General features: G+C 43.5%; 1 protein-coding gene and 1 long non-coding RNA gene across 8 annotated transcripts in view; one reads left to right on the top strand and one right to left on the bottom strand.

Moving 5' to 3' along the window:
• LOC716147 (leucine-rich repeat-containing protein 37A3) overlaps positions 1–25,220 on the bottom strand; it is a 76,695-nt gene extending 51,475 nt beyond the window's left edge. For 4 of the 5 annotated variants that reach the window (XM_077972187.1, XM_077972184.1, XM_077972185.1 and 1 more), the window contains exon 1: positions 24,472–25,220. Coding sequence is in view for 1 of the 5 variants with exons in the window: in XM_077972183.1 (XP_077828309.1) it covers positions 21,589–21,591 (3 nt within the window). In the remaining 4 variants the exon portion in view is untranslated. Of the gene's footprint in view, positions 1–21,588; positions 21,628–24,471 lie in introns of all 5 variants that reach the window. The other variant, XM_077972183.1, reaches the window with a different exon arrangement.
• On the top strand, positions 541–25,206 carry LOC144335823 (uncharacterized). 3 transcript variants are annotated; one of them, XR_013407016.1, is made up of 3 exons: positions 541–590; positions 1,500–2,351; positions 23,009–25,206. It is a non-coding gene; the product is annotated as an uncharacterized LOC144335823 (long non-coding RNA). The 3 variants fall into 3 exon arrangements; XR_013407015.1 differs by having other exon boundaries at positions 1,495–2,351; XR_013407014.1 differs by lacking the exon at positions 541–590 and having other exon boundaries at positions 1,208–2,351.
• Positions 25,221–26,878: the final 1,658 nt, after the last annotated feature.

Raw genomic sequence — 26,878 nt, 5'->3', positions numbered from 1 at the left:
CCAAGTCACTAACACCCGTTTAAAGAGGAAATACACATACCTCTATAAATTTTACCAGCAACTAAAACAACTAGAGGTTCATCTGCATTTATAAGCTTTAGAATGCAAATATCTACTGAGTATTAATTCTTGAAATATTTTACACATTTCTGTGAATTTCTTACATCACCAGTTATTTCTTATATGTCTATTTCATTAAGTGTATAATATGATTATATTCATGAAATTCAAATGATATAAAGTCAAATTTATTGTATTAGCAATTAATAAGAATTAACTTTACAGTAAAGTTAATTCTTTGTTGATTTGTTTATGCACCTTCCTCTGTCACTGGTTTCTAAGCTCCAAAAGTGCCAGAGGAAACCATATCTTATTCTTTTATCATTCCCAGGGCCAAGCACAGTTCTTGGCATATAATACAGGATGGATGATCTGTTGATTCAGTGAGTGAATAAAACAATGAGCAAGTAAAAAATGAAATTACTTTTTCCAACTGAAGAGAAAGAGAAACGCTTATTGGAAAGGAGAAATTAAAACTAATTTTTTTTTTTTTTTTTGAGATGGAGTCTCACTCTGTCGTCCAGGCTGGAGTGCAATGGCGTGATATCCGCTCACTGCAAGCTCCACCTCCCGGGTTCATGCCATTCTCCTGCCTCAGCCTCCTGAGTAGCTGGGATTATAGGCGCCCGCCACCACGCCTGGCTAGTTTTTTGTATTTTTAGTAGAGACGGGGTATCACCATGTTAGCCAGGATGGTCTCGATCTCCCAACCTCGGGATCCGCCCGCTTCAGCCTCCCAAACTGCTGGGATTACAGGCGTGAGCCACCGCGCCTGGCAATGAAGACTAATTTTTAAATGTTGAGTGCTACCAGGGAGACCAGCCTGTATCATGAGTAACAGTGGAGCCTTTCAGGACAACTAGGAAACTTCAGAGGGACTCTGAGACCCTGGGTGGTACAGACAGTTGTCACCCTGGATAACGTTGCCACACTTCTTGCTGGCAACCATTTCCCTTCAATTCACTTAAACAAAAACAAAAACAAAAACAAAAAACCCTCTCAGGTGCCTCAGGCCTTTTCTTGATTTTAAAACATTATTCTCTTTTCTATATTTATAAAAAGCAAAAAAGACAGGAACTAGGTGTATGTGCTAAAGTAGAAAAGAACACTTAAGGCCAGGCTTGGTGGCTCACACCTGTAATCCCAGCACTTTGGGAGGCTGAGGCAGGCAGACTGCCTGAGGTCGGGAGTTCAAGACCAGCCTGACCAGTATGGTGAAACCCTGTCTCTACTAAAAATACAAAAACTAGCCGGGCATGGTGGTGGGTGCCTGTAATCCCAGCTACTTGGGAGGCTGAGACAGGAGAATCCGGGAGGAGGAGATTGCAGTGAGCGGAGACCAGGACGTTGCACTCCAGCCTGGGGAACAAGAGTGAAACTCCATCTCATAAAAACAAAAAAGAAAAAGAAAAGGACACTTAAACTAGATAACAGTGGAGGGTCAGGTAGTAACCCCAAGGCTCTGAGTTCAGTAAGGAAATAAATCTAACATGAATGCCCTCTCCTCTCAACAATCTATTGACTTGGAGAACATTTCCTTCATTGCTGCATCAGCGATGAGCTTTATGCTGTGAAATTCTCAAAACCTAAAGCTTATGAAATGGTCTCAATGTCCAAAGAGCACTAAGAACTCATTACCTACAAAATGATACCAAGTAACTGTTTCATCATCTTTACTGCACCTTTACAATATTTGAGTGGCTATGTGAAATAGTCACAGGTTAGAAACAGATCATAGTCCAAAAGTTAAATAATATCTCACAGGTAATCATTTCAGTCACAGGAAGTGGAACCAGGATTGAAGAGGGTGTTGAACAAGCTACAGAAGTGGATATAGTATACCTGTAGTCATTACTAAGCAGAGTTCTCAGATTTGATCAAGGTTAATTCAGTGAGGAATGGAATATAGACAAGAATAGGCAGCAAGATTAGCAGGAAGCAGTCAGATCAAGTAGCCAATCAGGAATTCAAGTGGTCCTTGAAAATGGAAAGGTGATTGAATTGAGGCATACAGTGAGATATCATTCTGTGGCTCTGGGAAAGTAAAATTGGTTGGCGTGTTAATATGGAATAGGGTTTCTACAAGGCTGCTTAAAGAATGTTCCCATCCTCTGAGAACTGAAGGGAGTTCCAAATAGGCAGTTTGTGACTGATGATGAGCATGATGAGCATGTTTATATAACAGCCGGCAGAAGAGTTGGTCACACCCACACATTTTACATAAAGGTAAATATATGGCTGGGCGTGCAGGCTCATACCTGTAGTCTCAGCACTTTGGGAGGTCAAGGCGGGTGGATAATTTGAGGTCAGGAGTTCGAGACCAGTCTGGCCAACATGGTGAAACTCCATCTCTACTAAAACACAAAAATTAGCCAGGCATGGTGGTACATGACTGTAGTCCCAGCTACTCAGGAGGCTGAGGCAGGAGAACAGCTTGAACCCGGGAGATGGAGATTGCAGTGAGCCAAGATTGCACCACTGCACTCCAGCCTAGGCCACAGAGACTCCGTCTCAAAAATAAGTAAATGTAGCTGGACATGGTGGCTTATACCTAGCTACTTAAGAGGCTGAGGCAGGAGGATTGCTTGAGGTCAGGATTTAGAGACCAGCCTGGGCAACACAGGGATACTCTGTCTCTAAAAAAATTTTTAAAGTACCACCACTATGCCCGGCTAATATTTTTTGTATTTTTAGTAGAGATGGGGTCTCACCATGTTAGCCAGGCTGGTCTCAAACTCCTCACCTCAGGTGATCCACCCGCCTCAGCCTCCCAAAGTGCTGGGATTATAGGTGTGAGCCACTGTGCCCAGCCAATAACTTGCATTTCTAACAATTCCCAGGTTGTGCTGTCTGGGGAACCCTATTTTAAGAAACATCTCCCTATAACCTGATAGGTTATTTCCCCTAAGACCCAAAGGAGTAAAAATTCATACACATTCGATGAAATTCCAGAAGTTACCTTCAAACTTTGCTACTCACTGAATGTCATGAAGATAGTGGGAAAAAAAAAGAAAAAAACAAAAAACAACCTTGCAACTCAACAAGGGATTTGGTATTATCACATTTGAGAGCACTTCAGAATCTCAGGCCTGAACCCAGGGCTGCTAAATTAGGATCTGCAGTTTCTCACAATCTTCAGGTGATTTATATGGTCATCAAAGTTTGAAAAGCTGCCTTGAAACAGTCCTTCCTAAAACTGAAGTGGAGGAGAAGCAAAAATCATCTGGTAAATTCTTAAAGGTTATCTCAAATGCAACTCAAATTTACAGAATCCCAGGTGAGGCTCAGTAATCTGTATTTTTATCCTTCTCGCCAAATAATTCTGATGTGCAGGCAAGTTTGAAAACCACTGCTTTAAATGGATACTCCCCTTACCAAGCAGAAAGTAGGGTTTTGGAAACTCATGCAAGGGAAGCAAAAAGATGCCTCAGGAGGCATGAATACAGCAGGATTGATGCCAAAGGAAGCCGAAGTTTAACCAAAGACATTAATATATGCCTACAAAATATATGCCTACAAAAGAAAAAATTAATATATGCCTAGAAGTCAAGTGGTCTGCATGAATTCTGAAGACAAATGGAGAAACAAAGAACAAAATTTGTCAATGAATTTCCAGCACAGTCTAGGTTAAGGGAGTGACTTTCTTGACTGAATGACACAGACTCTGGACCACCTGATCAGTTATTACCTTAATGGAGGAATTATATTACAATGTACAGGTACTTTAATTAGAATGACCTGGCAGTTACTGAGGCAAAATTTTCTGCTCCTTTGTATCCTGTAATACAAGAAGGATCTACATGGATGTTCTCTTCTCTGAACTGTTTGGATGAACTGGTCAACGGCACTCATCATGCCAAAATCTGCACTGTGGTCATAATCTGTTATTTAATTAATTTCTCATATTTTTAATAAAAAGTTTGCCTGTATATTTTAGACAGAAATTACCTTACTGTGCTGAAATTCTGAGAAATCGTAGACAGTTTTCAAGGCCGGGCTCAAATGTCACCTCTACTACCCTTTGCTGTGCCTCCTGGCACTGTGCTTCTGATACTCTGTACGGTCCTCCATGACAGTGTGAGCATGATTATATTACAGGCAATTACTCATGCCCCCCTGGCTCATTTGTTGACTTCTTTAGAGCACAGATCATGTTTTATTTATTGTAGCAACTAAAACAATATTCGTTCAACCAATGACACCCATAAACAAAACTACCTGCCGAGGGCAGAGATGCAGGGGTAAAGTCATGCCAAGATTAAATCTCAGAAACCATTGTAGATTTTTCAGAGTTGACCAATGCATTTATTGTATTAATTCTAAAAAAAATGTTTACAATGTTTTCAGACTTCTAGACTTCAAAAGACAACTCTCCATATAATGTGTGTTTCTAGAAGGAAAAAATGTAACACTGTCCCCTTATTCCCTTATTTCTTTTTTTTTTTTTTTTTGAGACGGAGTCTCGCTCTGTCACCCAGGCTGCAGTGCAGTAGCGTGATCTCGGACCACTGCAAGCTCCGCCTCCCAGGTTCAGGCCATTCTCCTGCCTCAGCCTCCGGAGTAGCTAGGACTACAGGTGCCTGTCACCACGCCCAGCTAATTTTTTGTATTTTTAGTGGAGACAGGGTTTCACCGTGTTAGCCAGGATGGTCTCGATCTCCTGACCTCGTGATCCACCCGCCTCAGCCTCCCAACGTGCTGGGATTACAGGCATGAGCCACCACACCCAGCCCCATTGTCCCCTTATTTCTAACTGGTATCTGAGAAAAAGAGGCCTCACTCAGTATTGGTATAGGGAAGGGGGAAGTTCATTTCCAGCAGAAGTTAATACTCCAGAACTAATAAAATCTAATTATTTAATCTGCTATTATATACCTATAAACCATGAATGGCATATCAAGAAGAAATAATCTGTGACACATTTAAAGCTTTTTAAAATGATGAAACGTGTTTGTCAAATGTAACAAGGATTCACCTTCTGATGTAGAATAGTGTCCCAGTCTAGCATTAACGTTATTAGTGAACAAGGCTATGCTCTTCGAGTACATTCCATTTGCCCCCAATCCCTATCTTCTGTGTCAGTAATAATATAAAAATCACCAGCTGGCTTTTATAGGTGCCTTCTTTTTTTTTTTGAGACCGAGTCTCGCTCTTGTCGCCCAGGCTGGAGTGCAGTGGCGCAATCTTGGCTCACTGCAACCTCTACCTCCCAAGTTCAAGCCACTCGCCTGCCTCACTCCCAAGTAGCTGGGATTACAAGAGCCCACCACCACCCCCGGCTAATTTTTATATTTTTAGTAGAGATGGGGTCTCACCATGTTGGCCAGGCTGGTCTCAAATTCCTGACCTCAAGTGATCCACTTGCCTAGGCCTCTCAAAGTGCTGGGATTACAGGCGTGAGCCACCATGCCTGGCCTATACAGTGCTTTCTATTTGCCAGACATTGTGCTAAGCACTTTAAAGCACATTATCTCATTTTATCCTCAGATTGGCTCCATAAAATAGCTACCATTATTACCTCTACATGTATATAGATATACGTGTGTGTGTGTATATATATACATATATATACACACACATACATTGAAAGTCTTACCAGTGTTTTAACTTTTTCCTTCAACCACTATACATATTTTAAAGAGCTTAAGAGGAGAAACAACCGTTTGTGTTTTTAAATTTTCCCAGATACCATTTCAGCTCCTTTTTATTTATCTCTGAAGTTCTAGTATTACCACTGGTATAATTTTCCTTTGGCCTAAAGACCTTCTTATATATTTATTTTAGAGCAGAACTTCTGACAACACATTCTCTTAGATCCTCTTCATCTGAAATGTCTCTTTTTTCTTTTTGCCTTAATTGCTGAAGGATATTTTTGCTGGATATAGAATTCTGGATGGACATTTCTCTCAGTACTTTAAAGATGTTCTGCAATTACTTGAATCACTGAAAGGCTTAAAGTTGGGGACCGGTTCTATCACATACATGTTTTACAGAAAGGTTCATTACTTTTATATCTTCATTGTGGACCATAGCCTTTATCATCACTAAATCTTTGTCTCATTTATGAGTTTTTAAATTTTGCTTCGAACCTAAACTTTTGTAACTCCTTTTTATTTCCTACAATGTGGAGTTTATCGGGGACAGCATAGGCAATTGGAAATATATAACTGGAGTTTAGAAGAGAAGTCTAGGTAGGAAAATGGATCTAGAAGTCATTGATATTTTGGTGGTAACTGAGTCAACTGATAATTAGGGGAAAGTTGGGGAAACTAAATGCTGAGGACTATCATATGGAAGAGGGATGTTTGAAGGAGGAATAACTGTTCAAGGAAATTGGGTCATGAGTGGCAACAGGAAATTTAGGAAGGATGTAGTGGCCAAAGGTATCATATAGGCATTGTATATGTATGTAGATATATATATTTCAATGTAGATATATGTCTACATATATATACAATGTATGCATGTAGATATAACATACATTGAAAGTATAAATACATATCTATATATCTACATACATTGAAAGTGTATACAGATATATATACACATACACACACACATATATACAATTACAAGGGAGGGGGGCTAGAATAAAGAAACCTATATGGGTTGCAATACTTTTATGTTTTATTTAGAGGTAAAATCCTAACTCTAAGTAGGCAGGTTAGGTATATATTTTGTAATTCCTACAGCAAAAACATAGCACAGATATGACCAAAAGCCAATTAATAAAACATAACACTGAAAAATATTCAATTAATCCAAAAGTAGGCAGAAAAAAGAAACAGAAGCAGCCCCCCAAAAAAGAGATAATCAGAAAATAAACAAATAGGAAACCTAGATCCAATCATTATCAATCATATTAAATATAAATGGTCCAAAACACATTAATTAAAAGATGCTGTCAGTTTACATTTAAAAGAAAAACAAAAAAACAATAAACCATTTGAAAATATAATGATATAGCCTTTGGAAGGCCGAGGCAGATAAATCACCTGAGGTCAGGAGTTCGAGATCAGCCTGGCTAAGATGGTGAAACCCCATCTCTACTAAAAATACAAAAATAAGCCAGGCGTGGTGGCAGGCGCCTGTAATCCCAACTACCTGGGAGGCTGAGGCAGGAGAACTGCTTGAAGCCCGGAGGCAGAGGTCGCAGTGAGGGGAGATTGTGCCACCGCACTCTAACCTTGGTAACAGAGCAAGACTCCGTCTCGAAAAAAATTAAAAATTAAAAAATAGGCCAGGCGCGGTGGCTCATGCCTGTAATCCAAGCACTTTGGGAGGCTGAGGCAGGCAGATCACGAGGTCAGTAGATCGAGACCATCCTGGCTAACACGGTGAAACCCCGTCTCTACTAAAAATACAAAAAAATTAGCCGGGCATGGTGGCGGGTGCCTATAGTCCCAACTACTCGGGAGGCTGAGGCAGGAGAACGGCGTGAACCTGGGAGGCGGGGCCTGCAGCGAGCCGAGATCGCACCACTGCACTCCAGCCTGGGCGACAGAGCAAGACTCCGTCTCAAAAAAAAATTAATTAATTAAATTTTTAAAAAACCATTTAATACTAATATAAAATTAGTGTTTTATATTAGTAATATAATACTGTTTTTGACTAGTGTTAGAATGACATATCTTTACCCTTTTGCTTTTAATCTATATATCATGATATTCATTTATTTTTTAATTTGTAAAAATAGAGATGGGGTTTCTCCATGTTGCCCAGGCTGGTCTTGAATTCCTGGGCTCAAGCCACTTGCCCACTTCAGCCTCCCAAAATGCTGGGATTATAGACGTGAGCCACTGCACCTGGCCTGTTCCTTTTTGTTTATTTATTCATTTTATTTATTTCTTTATTTTGAGATTGAGTCTTGCTCTGTTTCCCAGGCTGGGGTGCAGTGGCATGATCTCGGCTCACTGCAGTATCCAACTCCTGGATTCAAGTGATTCTCTTGCCTCAACCTTCTGAGTAGCTGGGACTACAGACGTGCGCCACCACGCCAGGCTATTTTTCTTTTTTTAGTAGAGATGGGGTTTCACCATGTTGTTCAGTCTGGACTCGAACTCCTAACCTCAGGTGATCCACCCGCCTCGGCCTCCCAAAGTGCTGGGATTACAGGCGTGAGCCACCATGCCTGGCCAAATAATGGTTTTTAATATAATGATTATTACCTGAAATAAAGGTTATTTCAGAATGATAAAGGGGTCAAATAATCAAGAGGACAAAACTTTAAATGTTCCTGCATCTAATAACAGGGCCTCAAAATACAGGACTCATAAACAGAATTTCAAGGAGAAAGAGAACAAACCCGTAACAATCATTGTAGAATTCAACATTCCTTTCTCAGTAATCACTAGAACAAGCAGACAGGAAATCAGCAAGGATACAGAAGACCTTAACACGATCAACCAACTTGACCTAATTATTATTTATGAAACACTTTACCTAATAGCAGCGTCTTTCCTATTACAAACTGAACATTTACCTAAACAAACCATGTTTCAGGCCATACACAAACCTCTAAATTTTTTTTTTTAATTCATCATACCAAGTATGTTCTCTAACCATAATGGAATTAAATTAGAAACCAACAACAAAGATGTCTGGGAAATCCCTAAATATTTGAAAATTAAACAATATGTTTTAAAATAAATCATGGGTCAAAGAGTAAGTCATAACAGAAATTTTATAATATTGTGAACCAAATGAAAATGAAAATAAAACACATATCACAAATTCTAAGATATGTTTTTAAAAGTGCACAAAGTGGCTGGGTGCAGTGGCTCATGCCTGTAATCCCAGCACTTTGGGAGGCTGAGGCAGGTGAATCACCTGAGGTCAGGAATTCGAGACCAGCCTGGCCAACATGGTGAAACCCCATCTCTACCAAAAATACAAAAATTAGCTAGGTATGGTGGTGGGCACCTGTAATCCCAGCTACTTGGGAGGCTGAGGCACAAGAATAATTTCAACCTGGGAGGTGGAGGCTGCAGTGAGCCAAGATTGCACCACTGCACTCCAGCCTGGGCAACAGAGCAAGATTTTGTCTTTTAAAAAAAAAAAAAAAAAAGCATAAAGGAGGACAGTGGTTTAGCCTGGAATCCCAGCACTTTGGGAGGCCAAGGCAGGAGGATTGCTTAAGCCCAAAAGTTCAAGACCAGCCTGGGCAATATAGTGAGATCTTGTCTCTATTTAAAAAGAAAGAAAGAAAAATCAAAGAAAATGAGGTATATATGCACAATAGGATATTATTCAGCCATTTAAAAAGTGAAATCTATAAAGTTTGAGGTTTGGAAAATAAAACCTGTTTGTAGCAACACAGATAGAACTGGAGGACATTATGTTAAGTGAAATAGGCCAAGGACAGATAGACAAGTATCACATATTCTCATTCATATATGAGATATTAAGAAGTTGATCTCATGAAGATAGGCAGTAGAATGATGGTTACCAGAGGCTGGGAAGCGGGTAGAAATGAAGACAAGTTGATTCATGGGCATAAAAACTCGGTCAGATAGAAGGAATAAGTTTTAGTTTTTGTTTGCACAGTAGGGTGACTACGGTCAGCAATAACTTAGTGTATATTTTTGGGCCGGGCGCGGTGGCTCAAGCCTGTAATCCCAGCACTTTGGGAGGCCGAGACGGGTGGATCACAAGGTCAGGAGATCGAGACCATCCTGGCTAACACAGTGAAACCCCGTCTCTACTAAAAAAAATACAAAAAACTAGCCGGGCGAGGTGGCGGGCGCCTGTGGTCCCAGCTACTCGGGAGGCTGAGGCAGGAGAATGGCGTGAACCCGGGAGACGGAGCTTGCAGTGAGCTGAGATCAGGCCACTGCACTCCAGCCTGGGCGACAGAGCGAGACTCCGTCTCAAAAAAAAAAAAAAAAAACTACAAAACTGACAATGTCAAGTGCCAGGGAGGACACAGGGCAACTAGAACTCTTCACACATTTGCAGGTAAAAATGCAAAATGGTACAGCTACTTTGGAAGATAGTTTTGGCAGTTTCTTATAAACATACGACCCAGAAATCATACTCCTAGGTATTTACTCAAAAGAAACGAGTATTGCGTTCATACAAAAAACATTATGGAAATGTTTAGGGCAGCTTTATTCATAGCTCCCAAAAACTAGAAATAACTGAAATATTCAACTATTGAGCACATAAATGCACTGTGATACACTCATGTAAGGGACTGCTACTCAGCAATAAAGAAACTACTGACACAACAACATAGATGAATCACAAATACATTATGCACTGTACATGCATAAACTATTTAAAAAATTAAAATACCTTTTTAAAAATCAAACAGGCCAGGTGTGGTGGCTCACGCCTGTAATCCCAGCACTTTGGGAGGCCGAGGCCAGCAGATTACCTGAGGTCAGGAGTTCAAGACCAGCCTGGCCAACATGGTGAAACCCTGTCTCTACTAAAAATATCAAAAGTGAGCCAGGAGTAGTGGCGGGCGCCTGTAATCCCAGCCACTCAGGAGGCTGAGACAGAAGAATCGCTTGAACCCAGGAGGCAGAGGTTGTGGTGAGCTGAGATCGCGCCATTGCGCTCCACCACGGGCAACAAGAGCAAAACTCCGTCTCAAAAATAAATAAATAAATAAATAAAAGTCAAATAGTACATGAATAAATTATGTGATCAAGAGAGGTTCGCTGCAAGAATGTTAGGGTGAATCAATATAAGATCTACTAATATGATTCTATGAATATACACTACTGTAATATGTAGCAAGCAGGAGGAAAACTATATGATCATCTTAAAAGATGCTAAGGTGACATTTGACAAAATATAATAGCCGTATCTGATTTAAAAAAAAAACTTCAACAGAAAAACAATTGAAACAGGCAAATACACTCAAACATTAAAGGCCTCAAACCAACAGCTAACCATTATACATCTGCATCAGCTCCACTGAATATACTAGATGCCCATCATTATAACTAACATGTGACACTGTGGTGGAGGTGGTGGTAGGGAATGTAATTTTTTTTTTCTTTTTTTATTACCCAGGTTCCCATCAATGGTAGAGGCAGTGTAATTTGAAGAGAAAAAGGAGATATAAGAAAATCAGATGTGTACATTATTCATGTTTGCAGATGATACAACTTTATTCCTAGATAAAGTTATTCTGATCAAAGGAAAAGCTACAAGAAACAATTAGAAAAAAGAATAGGTGGCTGAATTCAAAATTTTTAAGTTAATGAGTTTTCAACTAGAATCCCCCTAGGAGAGCAGGTATTTTTATAGACAAATTATAGATAAAATAAGATTTCATGGCATAAGTGAAAATATTTAGCAAATAAATTATAGTTCATCCAATTTTGTAAAAAGTATGTACATACACATGTGCCAGGTGCAGTGGCTCACGCCCGTAATCCCAACATTTTGGGAGGCTGAGGCGGGCAGATCGCCTGAGCTCAGGAGTTCGACATCGCCTGAACAACATGGTGAAACCCCATCTCTACTAAAAAATACAAAAATTAGCTGGGCGTGGCAGTGAGCACTATAGTTCCAGCTACTTGGGAGGCTGAGGCAGGAGAATCGCTTGAACCCGGGAGGTGGAGGTTGCAGTGAGCCGAGATCGTGCCACTGTACTCCAGCCTGGATGACAGAAGAAAAAAAAAAGAAGAAGTATGTACTTTTTTGCTCAAAAGAAAAAAAAAGTATATACGTAATGTACGTATACATGTTCACCTAAAGATGGTTACCTAACGAGAGGAACCAAAATATTAATGTTCTGGGTTTTCTAAATTTTCTTTTTTTTTTTTTTTTTTTTTTTTTGAGACGGAGTCTCGCTCTGTCGCCCAGGCTGGAGTGCAGTGGCGCGATCTCGGCTCACTGCAAGCTCCGCCTCCCGGGTTCACGCCATTCTCCTGCCTCAGCCTCCCGAGTAGCTGGGACTACAGGCGCCCACAACCGCGCCCGGCTAATTTTTTGTATTTTTTTTAGTAGAGACGGGGTTTCACCGTGGTCTCGATCTCCTGACCTTGTGATCCGCCCGCCTCGGCCTCCCAAAGTGCTGGGATTACAGGCGTGAGCCACCGCGCCCGGCCGGTTTTCTAAATTTTCTACATTACTTTCCTGATAAAGAGAAAAAGCAAAAATAAAATTTAAAGGTTTTACTAGATTTCCAGAAGCATTATTTATGAAAGTCAAAGCTTTTTTCCTAAACTAATTATCAAAATCACAGACTAATGAATAAATCAATGTCAAGAGCTAAAAAATGGGGTGAAAAAACTATGGCCAGCCACAACCTGTTTCTGTAAATACAGCTTTATTAGAACACAGCCACACTCATTTGTTTACTTATTGTCTATGGCTGCTTTCATTCTACAAGGGCAGAGCTGAGCAGCTGTGACAGAGTCAGGTGGCCTACAAAACCTAAAATATTTACCAATTGGTGCCCTAAGAACAAGTTTGCCAATTCCCTGATCATTAGATCATCTAGTCCATCTATACTGCACAGGTGAGTAAACTGAGGTCTACAGAAGAATGACTTCTCTATGGTCCAAAGTCAAGTTAAGAAAGAAGCAATGAAGACTCCATTTCCATGGTACCTTCCACCACCTGACCAAGAAACTCTCAAAACAGACATCCTGCTGTTTGGTAGGTAAACCTCAGCGTCTCCTATCACATCGCAAGTGAGTATATTTACCAATAAATTGATGAGAAGAGGACCTTGGGCCTAGTCAGTATCCAAGAACACCTGCTAAAGGTCTGAGTAAACCTTAGTACATTCTAGAAAAAGTTAATTTAAAAACCACATAGGCGGGGCACAGTGGCTCATGCCTGTAATCCCAGCACTTTGGGAGGCCCAGGCGGGCGGACTGCCTGAGGTTAGGAGTTTGAGACCAGTCTGGTCAACATGGTGAAACCTCGACTCTACTAAAAATACAAAAAAATAAGCCGGGCATGGTGGCATGCACCTGTAATCCAAGTTACTCAGGAAGCTGAGGCAGGAGAACTGCTTGAACCAGGGAGGTGGAGGTTGCAGTGAGCCGAGACCACACCACTGTATTCCAGCCTGGGTGACAGAGTGAGACTCCATCAAAAAAAAAAAAAAAACAGCCGGGCGCGGTGGCTCAAGCCTGTAATCCCAGCATTTTGGGAGGCCGAGACGGGCGGATCACAAGGTCAGGAGATCGAGACCATCCTGGCTAACACGGCGAAACCCCGTCTCTTCTAAAAACACAAAAAATTAGCCGGGCGAGGTGGCGGCGCCTGTGGTCCCAGCTACTCGGGAGGCTGAGGCAGGAGAATGGTGTGAACCCGGGAGGCGGAGCTTGCAGTGAGCTGAGATCTGGCCACTGCACTCCAGCCTGGGCGACAGAGCGAGACTCCGTCTCAAAAAAAAAAAAAAAAAAAAAAAAAACCATAAGCACAGACTAGGGGAGGTTTAAAAACAAAGGAAGGGGGCCGGGCGCGGTGGCTCAAGCCTGTAATCCCAGCACTTTGGGAGGCCGAGACGGGCGGATCACAAGGTCAGGAGATCGAGACCATCCTGGCTAACACAGTGAAACCCCGTCTCTACTAAAAAATACAAAAAACTAGCCGGGCGAGGTGGCGGGCGCCTGTAGTCCCAGCTAGTTCGGGAGGCTGAGGCAGGAGAATGGCGTAAACCCGGGAGGCGGAGCTTGCAGTGAGCTGAGATCCGGCCACTGCACTCCAGCCTGGGCTCGACAGAGTAAGACTCCGTCTCAAAAAAAAAAAAAAAAAAAAAAACAAAGGAAGGAGCCCTTGGCCACAGGTGGAATTTAAAAATCTGGAAAAAAGTAAGCTGTTCCTTGTGCCTGAGGAGATGGTGACCCTTTATTTCATCCGTATTTAAACATCTGTATTCCCTGCCATAACTTCTTTTGCCACCTATAGCTGGAATTAAGTGTTGTCTTGGAGCTGTTGTACATTTATGAATAAACTTTCGTAAAAAAAAAAAAAAAAAAAAACAAACAAACTTAGAGTGACTCATCATCTCTTTAGTTGTTTTCACTAAGTCATTCCTACCAAAACTGTGAATTTAAAGTAAAACCAGCTCAGAATCTTGCCAGAGTCTGTTGTTTGGTCCTTGTTCTCCCCTAAACTTTGTATCATCTGAAATTAAACCAACTCGTTTGAAAGGAAAAAAAAAAAAAAACAGATGCTGAGAGTATAATCTGGTTCAGTCTTCTAAATGGCACACACTGTAACCACTTCTTGGTCCAAGGACAAGAGAAATTCCACACAGATTAATATACGCATTTCTGAAATACTTTTTTTTTTTTTTTGAGACGGAGTCTCACTCTGTTGCCCAGGCTGGAGTGCAGTGGCCGGATCTCTCGGCTTACTGCAAGCTCTGCCTCCCAGGTTTACGTCATTCTCCTGCCTCAGCCTCCCGAGTAGCTGGGACTACAGGCGCCCGCTACATCGCCCGGCTAGTTTTTTTGTATTTTTTAGTAGAGACGGGGTTTCACCGTGTTAGCCAGGATGGTCTCGATCTCCTGACCTCGTGATCCGCCCGCCTGGGCCTCCCAAAGTGCTGGGATTACAGGCTTGAGCCACCACGCCCGGCCTCTGAAATACTTTTTAACTCCCACAAATAGGATATACACAAAGACCTCAAAAGAGGCACTATGAACATTCTGAAATCGAGCAGGAAGCCATATTTCTAGTAAAATATATAAACTGCACCTACTGAATGTTGCCATTGGGTATGAATCACATGGCCATGCCGTTTCCCAAGTGTGTGAATTACAGAACATATCCATGAGTAGAGAGGAGTCTAAGCATAACTTTCTTAGCAAATCTCAGGGGGTTCCATAGATAAATAATTTGGCCAGTGACTCCTGAGAAAGAGGTTTTATATAAGAGAATCCAGACACACTAGGACATACTAACATCTCACAATTCAGTTTGCATATCAACATTTACACTTTTATAACACTGAAATTCTCTGAGTTATCAAATTTAATTTCTCAACCAAAAGTCTCTGAATCCTAATCCTTCCTTCCCTTCTGGCCTATATATATGACTCTTAGCTTAATTTTAGCAGGACTGTGGCAGATTTTCTAATTATGTGTTAACTGACTGCCTCTTCACCCTACCACAAAGAACAACAAATAATGGAAAGTCATCTCACGCATGACCCCAAATCTTACTGCAGAAATGCGGTACCATCACATACACAAATACCGCGGGGCCCAGAGTCTCCACAAAGGAGGACCTCACTCAGCCAGATCGCTGGGGCTACCCAAGCTGTGCAGGATTTAGGGCAAATACAAGGCCAGAAAAAAAAGAGATGTTAGGTAAATTCTCACTGGTCTAACAGAGGCAGACTGCCTACAATGAGTCCAGGCGAACTTTCTGCAATGATAGGAAATGCCCCAAATGCTCTACATTTGTGTGGTGCAATACACGTGAATACAGAGCACTTGAAATGAACGTATAATAGCTGGTGCCACTGGAGAAACTGAAGTTTTCATTTTACTTAATTTTTTTTTAAGAGATGGGTTCTCACTCTGTCACCCAGGCTGGAGAGTGGTGGCACAGTCCACAGCTGACTAGAGCCTCAAACTCCTGGCCTCAAGCAATCCTCAGGCTGGTCTTGAACTGTTGCCTCAAGTGATTTCCCACCTCAGCCTCCCAAAGTATTGAGACTACAGGTGTGAGCCACCACGCCTGGCCTAGTTTCAATTAATTTAACTCTCCACATGTGGCTAGTAGCTACCATACTGGACAGTACAGAGGGTGAAAACAATCCACAGGCTTTGACTCAACATTCAGTTCCACAATTACCTGTCCTGGCTACTGCATTCAAGAGATTTAACCAGGCACTACAGAGACTGAATGGGACATTCCCTGCCCAAAGTAGGGTGTAATGAAGGAAGGGCCAGATCATTAACAGGCCATTTCAGTTCCAAGTCTTAACAGATAAAGATATAAAGGGGTTAAATAAGTAAGAGGATAAAACAATTCTTCCTAAAGGTGTATGGACTTTAGGAAGGAGCCTCAAAATACATGAATACAGAGCCTCAAAATACATGAAGATTGCGAGAACTTCAAGGAGAAACAGACAAATCCTTCACAATAGCTGTCGACTTCAACACTTCTCTCAGTGATCAACAGAACAAGTAGAAAGACAGATCTTAATAACACTATCAACAAACTTGACCTAATTGATATTCATGCAATACTCCACCTAACAAAAGCAGAATACAAAATTCTTTTCAACTACATATGGAACATTCCTTAGACTGATAAAATTTTGGGGTGCAAAACAAACCTCTAAAAATGTTTTGCAAAATTAAAGTCATACAAAGTATGCTCTCTGAACAAAATGAAATGAAATTAGAAATCAGTAACAGAAAGATACCTAAAAAAATCCCCAAATATTTGGAAACTAAAACAATTAATACACATGGTCCTGGAGGTTAAGGGGGTGGGAACCAAAGGAACTCAGCCCCACCTGGGGGTACAGGGAATGGTGATCAGAGAAGGCAGGCTGGAGAAGGTGATGGATGGGTGACTAGGAGTTAGGTGTGTGGGAACTACAAAGAAATCAATATTACTAGATCAATTTGAGATGAAGAGAAGAAATAAGGAGTGAATAAGGAAAAGAGAAATAAGAGAGATGTAAAAAGTAAAGTAGAGGTTCCTCTCCAAAGACTTTCCTCCCTAATTAGGAATAAATAGTAACTTCTCTTAGAAGCAAAATTTATTCAAAGACCTGTGCTAACATTCTTAAATATCTGCTAGCTGTAATAAAGAAATAAATGTGCTTTATGTTCTTAGCTCCCACAATGTAGCCTAAATATTTGCCCTGGCATGCTTTTAGTGGTCCAAGCAAGCATTAGGTCATAGCCTGTTCCTCTTCCTTATTTAAAAGTGTTTTTACCTTTCTCAACATTCCACAAGTTACTTCTTCCTTCCTTTGTTCCCCTCTACCTTTGCCTCTTTAAAAAAGTTCTAAGTTACTAGCCAATCAGGACAAATACAGAATGTGAGGTCCCGTTCCAGCCAATGGAAACGGGACACAGCAGTAGGATAGACGCATCAGGTTAAAAATGACCCTGTCTTCTTTGTTCGGTGTACTCTCGTGGCAAAACTGCTGGCGAGTGTACCCTTTCTGCAGGAAGTAAAAATGGCCTTACTAAATAAATTACATTTATGTTCAAGTGCTATTTATTTATGGAACCGGAGAACAAGCATTTCAAACAGGAGATTCAGAAGTCAGTTCATGCTTGACTCCTTGTCTCCCCCTCACCACATCCCAGCCTAACCAATCTATCATTAAGGATTCATTCTAACTGCTGAATTATTTTCTACCAGGTGCGGTAGCTCACACCTGTAATCCCAGAGAGAAGGAAGAACAAGGTGCGCAACAGGACTCAGGGAAGATCTCCCAGGAAGCGGGATTCGAGCCCGGCTAAGGAGCAGGAAGGGAAAAGGGCATCAGCTAGGATTTGCTCCTGCATCACCCAGATTACCACTTGCCCACCATGACTACCACTCTCTCACCCCCATGTCTCCACCATTACGGATCTTTAGTCAAAGGGAAGACACGGGGTCTTGAGGGCTGAGGAGAGGAGGACCTAACAGAAGAGACCAGAGCTCCTGGTCTTAACATGCCCAGTCCTTTTATATGCATGTTTCAATACAAACTTCCAAACACGCCCATGGGTGAGCAGAATAGAAAAGCACAAACTGGCCGGGCGCAGCAGCTCACACCTGTAATCCCAGCACTTTGGGAGGCCAAGGCAGGCGAATCACCTGAGGTCCGAAGTTCGAGACCAGCCTGACCAACATGGAGAAACCCCCGTCTCTACTAGAAATACAAATTAGCCAGGCGTGGTGGCACATGCCTGTAATCCCAACTACTCTGGAGGCTGAGGCAGGAGAATGGCATGAACCCGGGAGGCGGAGCTTGCAGTGAGCCGAGATCGTGCCACTACACTCCAGCCTCCACCACAGGGCGAAACTCCATCTCAAAAAAAAAAAAAAAAAGCACGAACTGTATGCAAGACTATTTATTACTGCATAACTAGGACATGCCTCTCGACTACTCACAAATCATGCTGTCCAGCTTTTTCAAAACCCTTTTGGCTCTCATTTTAATTCCCATGTTTAACCTCTTGTACTGATACCTGAAAACAGATGTCATTAATTTCCCTTATAATCTTGACCTCCCTATTGTTCCTGAAAGTACTATCATTCTTAGGGAGGAACAGGTGATGCATTCCTCCCTCTACACTCTATGTGTCAAGGCCTGAAGAACTCTAAAGTACCTCCTGGACTGATCTTCCATTCAGGACTACAAAACCCATCAGCTATCTCATCCTTGTCAATCCATCCTGCAGAACAGAAGCTATGCTAAACTTCGTGGCATCCCTCTGAAATCACACCCCACTCTTTCAAGATCTTCCCATCATCCCATACCCAAAATTAAAGATTTGAAATAGATTTGAGAGAGAGCTTCAGGCCACTTCCCCAGTAATTCTCTCAATTTTGGAGAAAGGGCTACACCAGTGGTTCAACAGCATCTCTGTGATGTGATGTGGTTATGTTTCATGTTTGTGCATGGTGCTGCTGGGAATACAGCATATCCCCTCGGGGTGTTCAGGAGTGAAAAAGGTCTTGAGGATCACAGTCTAGCCCCATCCTTATTCTACAGATGAGGGGGAAAGTACAGTTGCTATAGCCTGATCCTCTAGGTACTGCCCAACACAGCATACAAGGGAGCTTTGGTTTATTTCCTATTCACACACTGAGGCTCTTGTTAAACCGAATTACTTGAGACTGCCCACACTTTACAACAAGTGCCTGCCACTCTTCCTGCTCCTTCCCCCTCCCTCCTTCAATCTGCCTGTCCTTACTCTCCACAAGCCCATCCAGGAAGCCTACACCCACACCAATCCCCTTAAACAGGGTATATAATCTCACCCTCCTTTAAATGCCCACTGCACTTTGTACCACGCCTGTAGCAATCAGAAATTATACTGAAAAGATATTAAGTTGACACTGGTGGGAATAATATTATCAAACCAGTGACAAATTCTGTTTGAGGTAAATCTATGGTTCACGCATGGCATCTCTGCCACTGATCTCCACTGTCACAATCCTTAGAGGACATAAATCACTAACTCTCCCAGGATAACACCAGGGCTTTTGTTTTATGAAGTCATCAGAGGTTCCAAGTTTTAAAATTCCAGGTAAGTATTCTCAGAAGTATCACACAAGACTGAGACTGAAACACAAGAACAATTCTGTTTTACACATAATTTCTTAAAATTAGCAAATGCTTAATTTCAAAGTGCTGTCAGAACTTTACCAAATGGCTATTGAAAACACTTCCTATACAATCCTTCTCATTATATTGGCAACGTCATAAAACCTACAGGCTGAAATAATCCTAAATTTATTTATTTATTTATTTATTTTTTTTTTTTTTTTTTTTTTGAGACGGAGTCTCGCTCTGTCCCCGGGCTGGAGTGCAGTGGCCGGATCTCAGCTCACTGCAAGCTCCGCCTCCCGGGTTTACGCCATTCTCCTGCCTCAGCCTCCCGAGTAGCTGGGACTACAGGCGCCCGCCACGTCGCCCGGCTAGTTTTTTTTGTATTTTTTAGTAGAGACGGGGTTTCACCCTGTTAGCCAGGATGGTCTCGATCTCCTGACCTAGTGATCCGCCCGCCTCGGCCTCCCAAAGTGCTGGGATTACAGGCTTGAGCCACCGCGCCCGGCCAATAATCCTAAATTTAAAAAGTCAAAATAAATTAATCAAAGCATTATTCAGCCATATGCCTTCAGCTTAAGCAAAACTAGGTGATTTCAATTTTATACTAAAAAGTTGTCATCCTTGAATTTTTTCCATATTTATCTTCAATAAATAAACCTTTCATGACTTTAGTAATATCAACTAATGTCTTTGCATTAAGTTATATTAGCTACAAAATACTGAGTTATTTCTTATATTAGGAGTGAGTTATTTTTCTTGTTAGGAATGTCACATGTCAGTAATTTAGCCAACACTGTAAACTATAAAAATTAATCAAATTACTCTAAATTACCAATAAAGTAAATTCCTCTTTCAGCCTTAGCAGTACAACAGGATTCAAATTCATCAGTCATACTTTTTTATGTGTTATTCGGATATCTTAAACCAGTTCTAAAATTTTTTTCTTCCATCTACACATTTACCTGATAGCCCTCCACCCAGGAAGTACAGACTATAAAACCAATGAAACTAGTACTGAGCCTAAACAACTCACTGTCATGTGCTGTTACTCATTCGAGGCAAGCAGGCATGTTCTAAAAGTTTAGAACTCAAAATGTCACTCATATCCGCGGGGGCCGGGGGTTGAGGGGAGGCAACTTAAGAAGGCGGGTCAATAGGTAATAGGTGCAGCAATCCACCATGGCACACGTATACCTATGCAACAAACGTGAACGTTCTGCACATGTACCCCGTTTTGTTTTTAGAAGAAATAAGGAAAAAAAAAGTCACATCCATTTTACCATAATCTTAAGAAATAATGTGTTGCAAAAGGTAAAACATTCAAATTAACATCGCAGCCAATAAACGAAAATGCCTGGCAAGCAATATGAAATAGCAATTCAAAAACAAAGTAACTCTTGCAATGAAAAACATTCACTGGGCCAGGTGAGGCGGCTCACGCCTGTAATCCTAGCACTTTGGGAGGCCGAGGAGGGCAGATTGCCTGAGCTCAGGAGTTCGAGAACAGTCTGGACAACATGGTGAAACCCCGCCTCTACTAAAATACAAAAAATTAGCTGGGCGTCGTGGCGTGCACCTGTAGTCCCAACTACTCGGGAGGAGGCAGGAGAACTGCTTGAACCCAGGAGGCGGAGGTTGCAGTGAGCCAAGATCATGTGTGCCATTGCACTCCACCCTGGGCGACAGAGCGAGACTCTGTCTCAAAAAAATAAATAAAAAATAAAAATAAAAACATTCAGTGATCAAATTGTCCATCAAAACCCAATTAGAAAAGAACAACAACAACAAAAAAAAACAATTAGGACAATTTTTAGTTTCCTAAATCCAAAATATTTAGGGGTTATGACACCCGCTGTAGAATTATCAAAACTTCATCTATTCCAAGTTCTCATCTACTAACAATAATTTATCCAACCAACTTTTGATGAGCACGGGCTATGTGCGAAACACTGTTACAGGAGCTGCAGGGGAATAAGCTCAATACTGTCTCTACAGAGTTAATCATTTCATATACGGATAGGACAAGTAGACACACAGTAGGCTCCAAGTGTCATTAAGAAAAACAAAATGTCAGGCCAGGCATGGTGGCTCACGCCTGTAATCCCAGCACTTTGGGAGGCTGAAGCAGACGAATCACCTGAGGTCAGGAGTTCGAGACCAGCCTGACCAACGTGGAGAAACCACGTCTCTACTAAAAATGCCAAATTAGCCAGGCATGGTGGTGCATGCCTGTAATCCCAGCTACTCGGGAGGCTGAGGCAGGAGAACTGCTTGAACTTCGGAGAGGCTGCAGTGAGCTGAGATCTTACCATTGCACTCCAGCTTGGGCACCAAGAGCAAAACTCCTCCTCAAAAAAAGAAAAACAAAATGTCACAAAAGTATCAAAAGTAAACACTTTTTTTTAAAGGACACCTAGCTATAAATTGTAATTTAAGTCAGCATATGCAGAGCCATCAATCCTAAATATTATTTGCTAGGCCTTTAAGTAGGACTTAAAATTAGCTGAACTGCCCTGCCAAAATGTCTCAGCTCTAACCAGAAAAAACTTCCTCCAGGGGTGTATGCAATCCAGTCTCCATGTTTCAATTACCGGCTCTGGGTACAAAGACCAACATGTGATTTCTTAAGGTAAAAATTGTTACTATAAAACACGTACTAGGCCTGGTAAGGTGGCTTGCGCCTATAGTCCCAGCACTTTGGGAGGCCCAGGTGGGCGGATCACGAAGTCAGGAGTTCGAGACCAGCCTGGCCAACATGGTGAAACCCCATCTCTACTAAAAATACAAACATTAGCCAGGTGTGCTGGTGAGCGCCTGCAATCCCAGCTGCTTAGGAGGCTGAGGCAGGAGAATCACTTGAGCCCGGGAGGTGGAGGTTGCGGTGAGCCAAGACTGCGCCATTGCACTCCGGCCAAGGTGACACAGCAAGACTCCGTCTCAAAAAAAAAAAAAAAAGTACTAAAATTAAGTTGGCAAGAATTTACATGTACTCTTTTCTACTTTTCTATAAGACATAAATACCTGACACTTGATTCATTCCCTTCATTCTTCAGCCAGCCTCCCAGGACAAGTCTGGCAACGATTCTGACCATCGGGCAAAAGTAATTACCTTTTTCAGTTTATGTTAGGACAGCCTACATGGGTTTACATTTGGCTTAATATAATACTACCCTACTTCTCCAATAAGTAAGCATTTATAAAAAAACAGAAAGTTTTCAATTTAACCACTTCTACTACCCTAGCCTCTCTGAGAAAGCCATGACACACCTCACTTCAAGGAAAAAGGGTCCTTTTTCCTCACAAATATTTCCTCATAAACTTTATATTTTAAATGCTTTTAAAACCAGATTTTGGCCGGGTGCGGTGGGTCAAGCCTGTAATCCCAGCACTTTGGGAGGCCGAGACGGCGGATCACGAGGTCAGGAGATCGAGACCATCCTGGCTAACACGGTGAAACCCTGTCTCTACTAAAAAATGCAAAAAACTAGCCGGGCGAGGTGGCGGGCGCCTATAGCCCCAGCTACTCGGGAGGCTGAGGCAGGAGAATGGCGTGAACCCGGGAGGCAGAGCTTGCAGTGAGCTGAGATCCGGCCACTGCACTCCAGCCTGGGCGACAGAACGAGACTCCGTCTCGAAAAAAAATATATATATAATAAAAATAAAACCAGATTCTACGCCGGGTACCGTGGCTCACGCCTGTAATCCCAGCACTTTGGGAGGCCAAGGCAGCTGGATCACCTGAAGTCAGGAGTTTGAGACCATCTTGACCAACATGGAGAAACCCCGTCTCTACTAAAAATACAAAAAATCAGCCAGGCGTGGTGGCGGTCGCCTATAGTCCCAGCTACTCGAGAGGCTGAGACAGGAGAACAGGGTGAACCCAGGAGGAGTAGCTTGCAGTAAGCCGAGATCCTGCCACTGCACTCCGGCCTGGGCGCCAGTGTGAGACTCCGAGTCAAAAAAAAAAAAGAAAAGAAAAACAGATTCTAATTTAATTAATCTAGATTTCCAAAATTATAAAGGAAAAGTCTTGCCGGTTGTTGCTTCGGTTATGTTAATTTCACAATTTAGCACATTGCAACTACGTATTTAATACAAAGCAGCCTTTGGGGGGCGGGGTGTGTTTAACAAAATGTATCTCACTACCAGCCTAAAGAAACTTTTCTGTGTGAAAACAGAAGAGGGGTTACCATGGAGAAATTCATTGCGGATTTCGGGAGGGCTTTTTCCTCAGAAATAGAGTGAAAAGAAAAAGTCGTTGTGTAAGAAATCTGATACTGACGCTGTGTGACTCAGAAGTTGGTCCAAAAGTTCATCTTCAGCAATTATGTCCAGATGATCAACTACACATCTTCTACAATAGGTTACACGAAACCGCATTCCCAAGCAAGGCAAAGCGATCAAATGAGTTAAGACGCGCGTTCCTGCGGTCTTGTGCTTTTATTTTTTATTTAACCAAAACAATTTTGAATCGGATGAATTACCAAATTTGGTTGGGTCTTGTTTGGCTTTCTGCTTTGCTTTTTAATCAGCCATTTACCAGCAACTGTAGCACGGGCCCATTAGCACTCGAAGAATAAAAACAAGCACACAGGACCAGATGAGGTTCCCCTATTAACCCAAATGATCCGTTTCCTTAACACAATTTTGAAACCACAGCTAGGGGTGTGAAAACAGGCATGTTTTTGTGTGTGTTTGTGTGCCACAATCTGTCCAAATCCTTAATTCCCTTTTAAGGAACAGATAATAAAAATCCGAAAGGAGCCATATTAGAAATGCAAAGAAGTTTGCAAAACAAGAGGCTTCTTTCATTCCAGAAAATCACACCAAAACAAGGGGAGAAAAATGAAAGCAATGGATATGTGTTTGCCAAAGTTTCAATCTTGCCTGGTGGAGACACTGCACCGGCACAAAGTCTAAGGAGGAAAAAGAGGGGGCTGGCGGGGGAAGTGGAGAGAGAGCAAGCAAGTGTGGCCTGCAAACCGCAACAATGTAATCTCTATTTTGAACAATGCGCCTCTTTCCTCTGATAAATCTAGTTTTTTGCCACTTGATGTGCCCTCGCACTACCCCTCTGGGGTCGGCGGGGTTGGGGGGAGAGATCGGAGCAGGATGCACAGCACAGGAGTGAGCAAGGGGGGAGGGCAGAGGAGGTGAGGAAGGAGTCTGCAGCAACTGGGCTGGGTGGGTACCTGGAGTGCTGCTGTAGGTTCTATGGTTCCTGAAGCTGCTTTCCGTGGAGTAACTGGCGTCCTCGTGGTTGTCTTCCAGCTCCTCCGTATAATCGGTCATCGTCGTCCTCCTCCATCCCCTCCTCCTAGTTGTCCTCAGACTCCTGGGTCTCCTCGGCGTCGCCGTCCTTCTCCTCTGCCTCCTCCTCGCTCTCGTGATCATCCTAAACGACTTTGTTGACCGCCCTCTGGGCCGCGGTGGTCCGGGCCAGGTGGCTGCCCCCGCCTCCTCGCCAGCCCCGGGCGCTGGTGCTGGGCCGGGCCGGCAGCGGCGGCTTCCTTTGGCTACTGCAGCCCACCCTGGGCGAGATCAGCCGCATCTTGGGCGCCACTTCAGCCTGGCGGCGACCCACCTGCCCCGGTTGCTACCGCGTTGCCGCGAGCGGAGCCCCCGGATGGGTCCGGACCTGGGCGGCGGCGGCGACGGGCCGGGGCTCAGCGCTCCGCAGCGGGAGCCGCGGGCTGCTTGGTCAGCCTGCCCCTCCGGCCCCTCACGTTGGAGCCGAGGCCGAGGGAGAAGGGAAAGCGGGCCGGGAGGGCCCGGCGCAGTGGGGGCGGTGGGGAGCGCCGGGGCCGGATGGGGGAGCCCAAGGGGCCGGGCACTAGGGTCCCGACCGGTGGTTGGAGGGAGAAGGCTCAATCCGAGCGGCTGGGGCCCCAGTCCGGATAGCCTTCAACCGCCATCCTGTTTCTTCCGTCTACTGGAGCACGGTCACGTGAGCTGCGCCGCCGACGAGCCTGGGACGTGGCGAGGTGGCGCGGCGGCCGCTAGGGGGAGCACGGGAGCATTGAGTCCGTAGCTGAGAGCCCGCGGCGCCTGGGCTCGGCGCAGCGCTTGGTGCAGCTGGACTCCCGGCGCACTGGCGCGGCTTAGAGAGGCGCACAGCTCACGAAATGTTCGGCGTCTAAGACCTTCGGAGACCACAGTCTCCGCGGACCCCTGGCTGGAGCCCAAAGCCGGCCGGACCTCCTCCCGCGTCTCCCCTTCCGCGGCTCGGAGAGGAAGGCAGGAGAACCCCCAGATATCATTCCCCTCTCGCCCCCTAGGGAAACTGTGGCTGAAAGAGCCAGCCAGAGAAAGAAAAAAAAAGTCGCGGAGGGGGGCGGCCCGAGCGACCTAAGGGACCGGGCAACGCCAGCGACGGAGGGAAATTGGTCGGGTTGAGGGGACAAAGAGACAAGCCCCCAGAATTTGGGAGACTCCGAAGCTTGGAGCTTGGAGTCCTGAAATTGACTCAGATGACAACTGCTCCGAATCTGTGCCAGGAGCCACGCCCCGGGCTGCTCGCCCGGAGGGAGGGGGGCCCTAACACCTGTTGCGCGGAATCCCCACTGGGAAAACCTCAGTAAACTCCAGAACGCAACTACTGCATGTTCCAATCTCCCGCCACCTTCCCAGTGTCTCAGGTAGGATCTCGACCACCTCAATAAGAACTTACCTCTCCTTTGCTGTGGAAAAGACGGAATCTTGCCTAAAGCCTACTTCACGGTGTTACATGTTTGTATTATCGGGAAATAACCTTAATTCATTGACCCGACAAGTCACTAGGTCTCAGCTTAGCCCAGGGGACGAATCATGATATTTCAGGCACTCTGAAACCTTATCACAGGGACTCAACCCTGAGTGGTTGAGGTCAGCTCTTCAGATAAGAGAAAGGTTTTATAAACATATATTAATAGTTATTGAGATAACTGACAACCAAAAAGTAATTTAAAGAAAAATAGTTGGCCGGGCGCGATAGCTCACACCTGCAGTCCCAGCCCTTTGAGAGGCCAAGGCTGGATGATGGGTTGAGGTCACGAGTTCGAGACCAGCCTGGGCAATATAGCAGGACCTTGTCTCTAGAAAAAAATTGAAAAATTAGCCGGGCATAGTGGTGCGCATCTGTGGTCCCAGCTACGCGAAAAGGGGAGGGAGGAGGATCGCTTGAGCCTGGGAGGTGGGTGTTGCACTGAGCTGTGGTTGCAGCACTGCACTCCAACCTGAGTGACAGAGCAAGACCCTGTCTCAAAATTTTTAAAAAATAAAGAAAGAAAAATGGCTTATTTCAATCTAGTTAGGAAAATGGAACACATATGTGAAATGAAAATTAAACTACAAGCACTAATTGTCAAATAAATACATTCAACACAATATTGAATTATTGAGCTCCAAGGGTGGCAAACGTGTATATGTCTCCAGGGACTAGGTAAGTAATGCAAGTCAGTAAAGTAGACAAGGTGAAGACCTAGGCAATGGAAATGCCCATATTTTGTTTGAAAAGGGTAGGCAGGCTCGTGGCTCAGGCCTATAATACCAGCACTTTAGGAAGCCAGATGGGTGGATCACTTGAGCCCAGAAGTTCGAGATTACCTGGCCAACATAGTG

This window comes from Macaca mulatta, chromosome 16 (assembly GCF_049350105.2).
Source record: "Macaca mulatta isolate MMU2019108-1 chromosome 16, T2T-MMU8v2.0, whole genome shotgun sequence".
In the NCBI taxonomy this organism is placed as follows: Eukaryota; Metazoa; Chordata; class Mammalia; order Primates; family Cercopithecidae; genus Macaca; species Macaca mulatta.
This window is presented reverse-complemented; position numbering and strand designations above follow the sequence as displayed.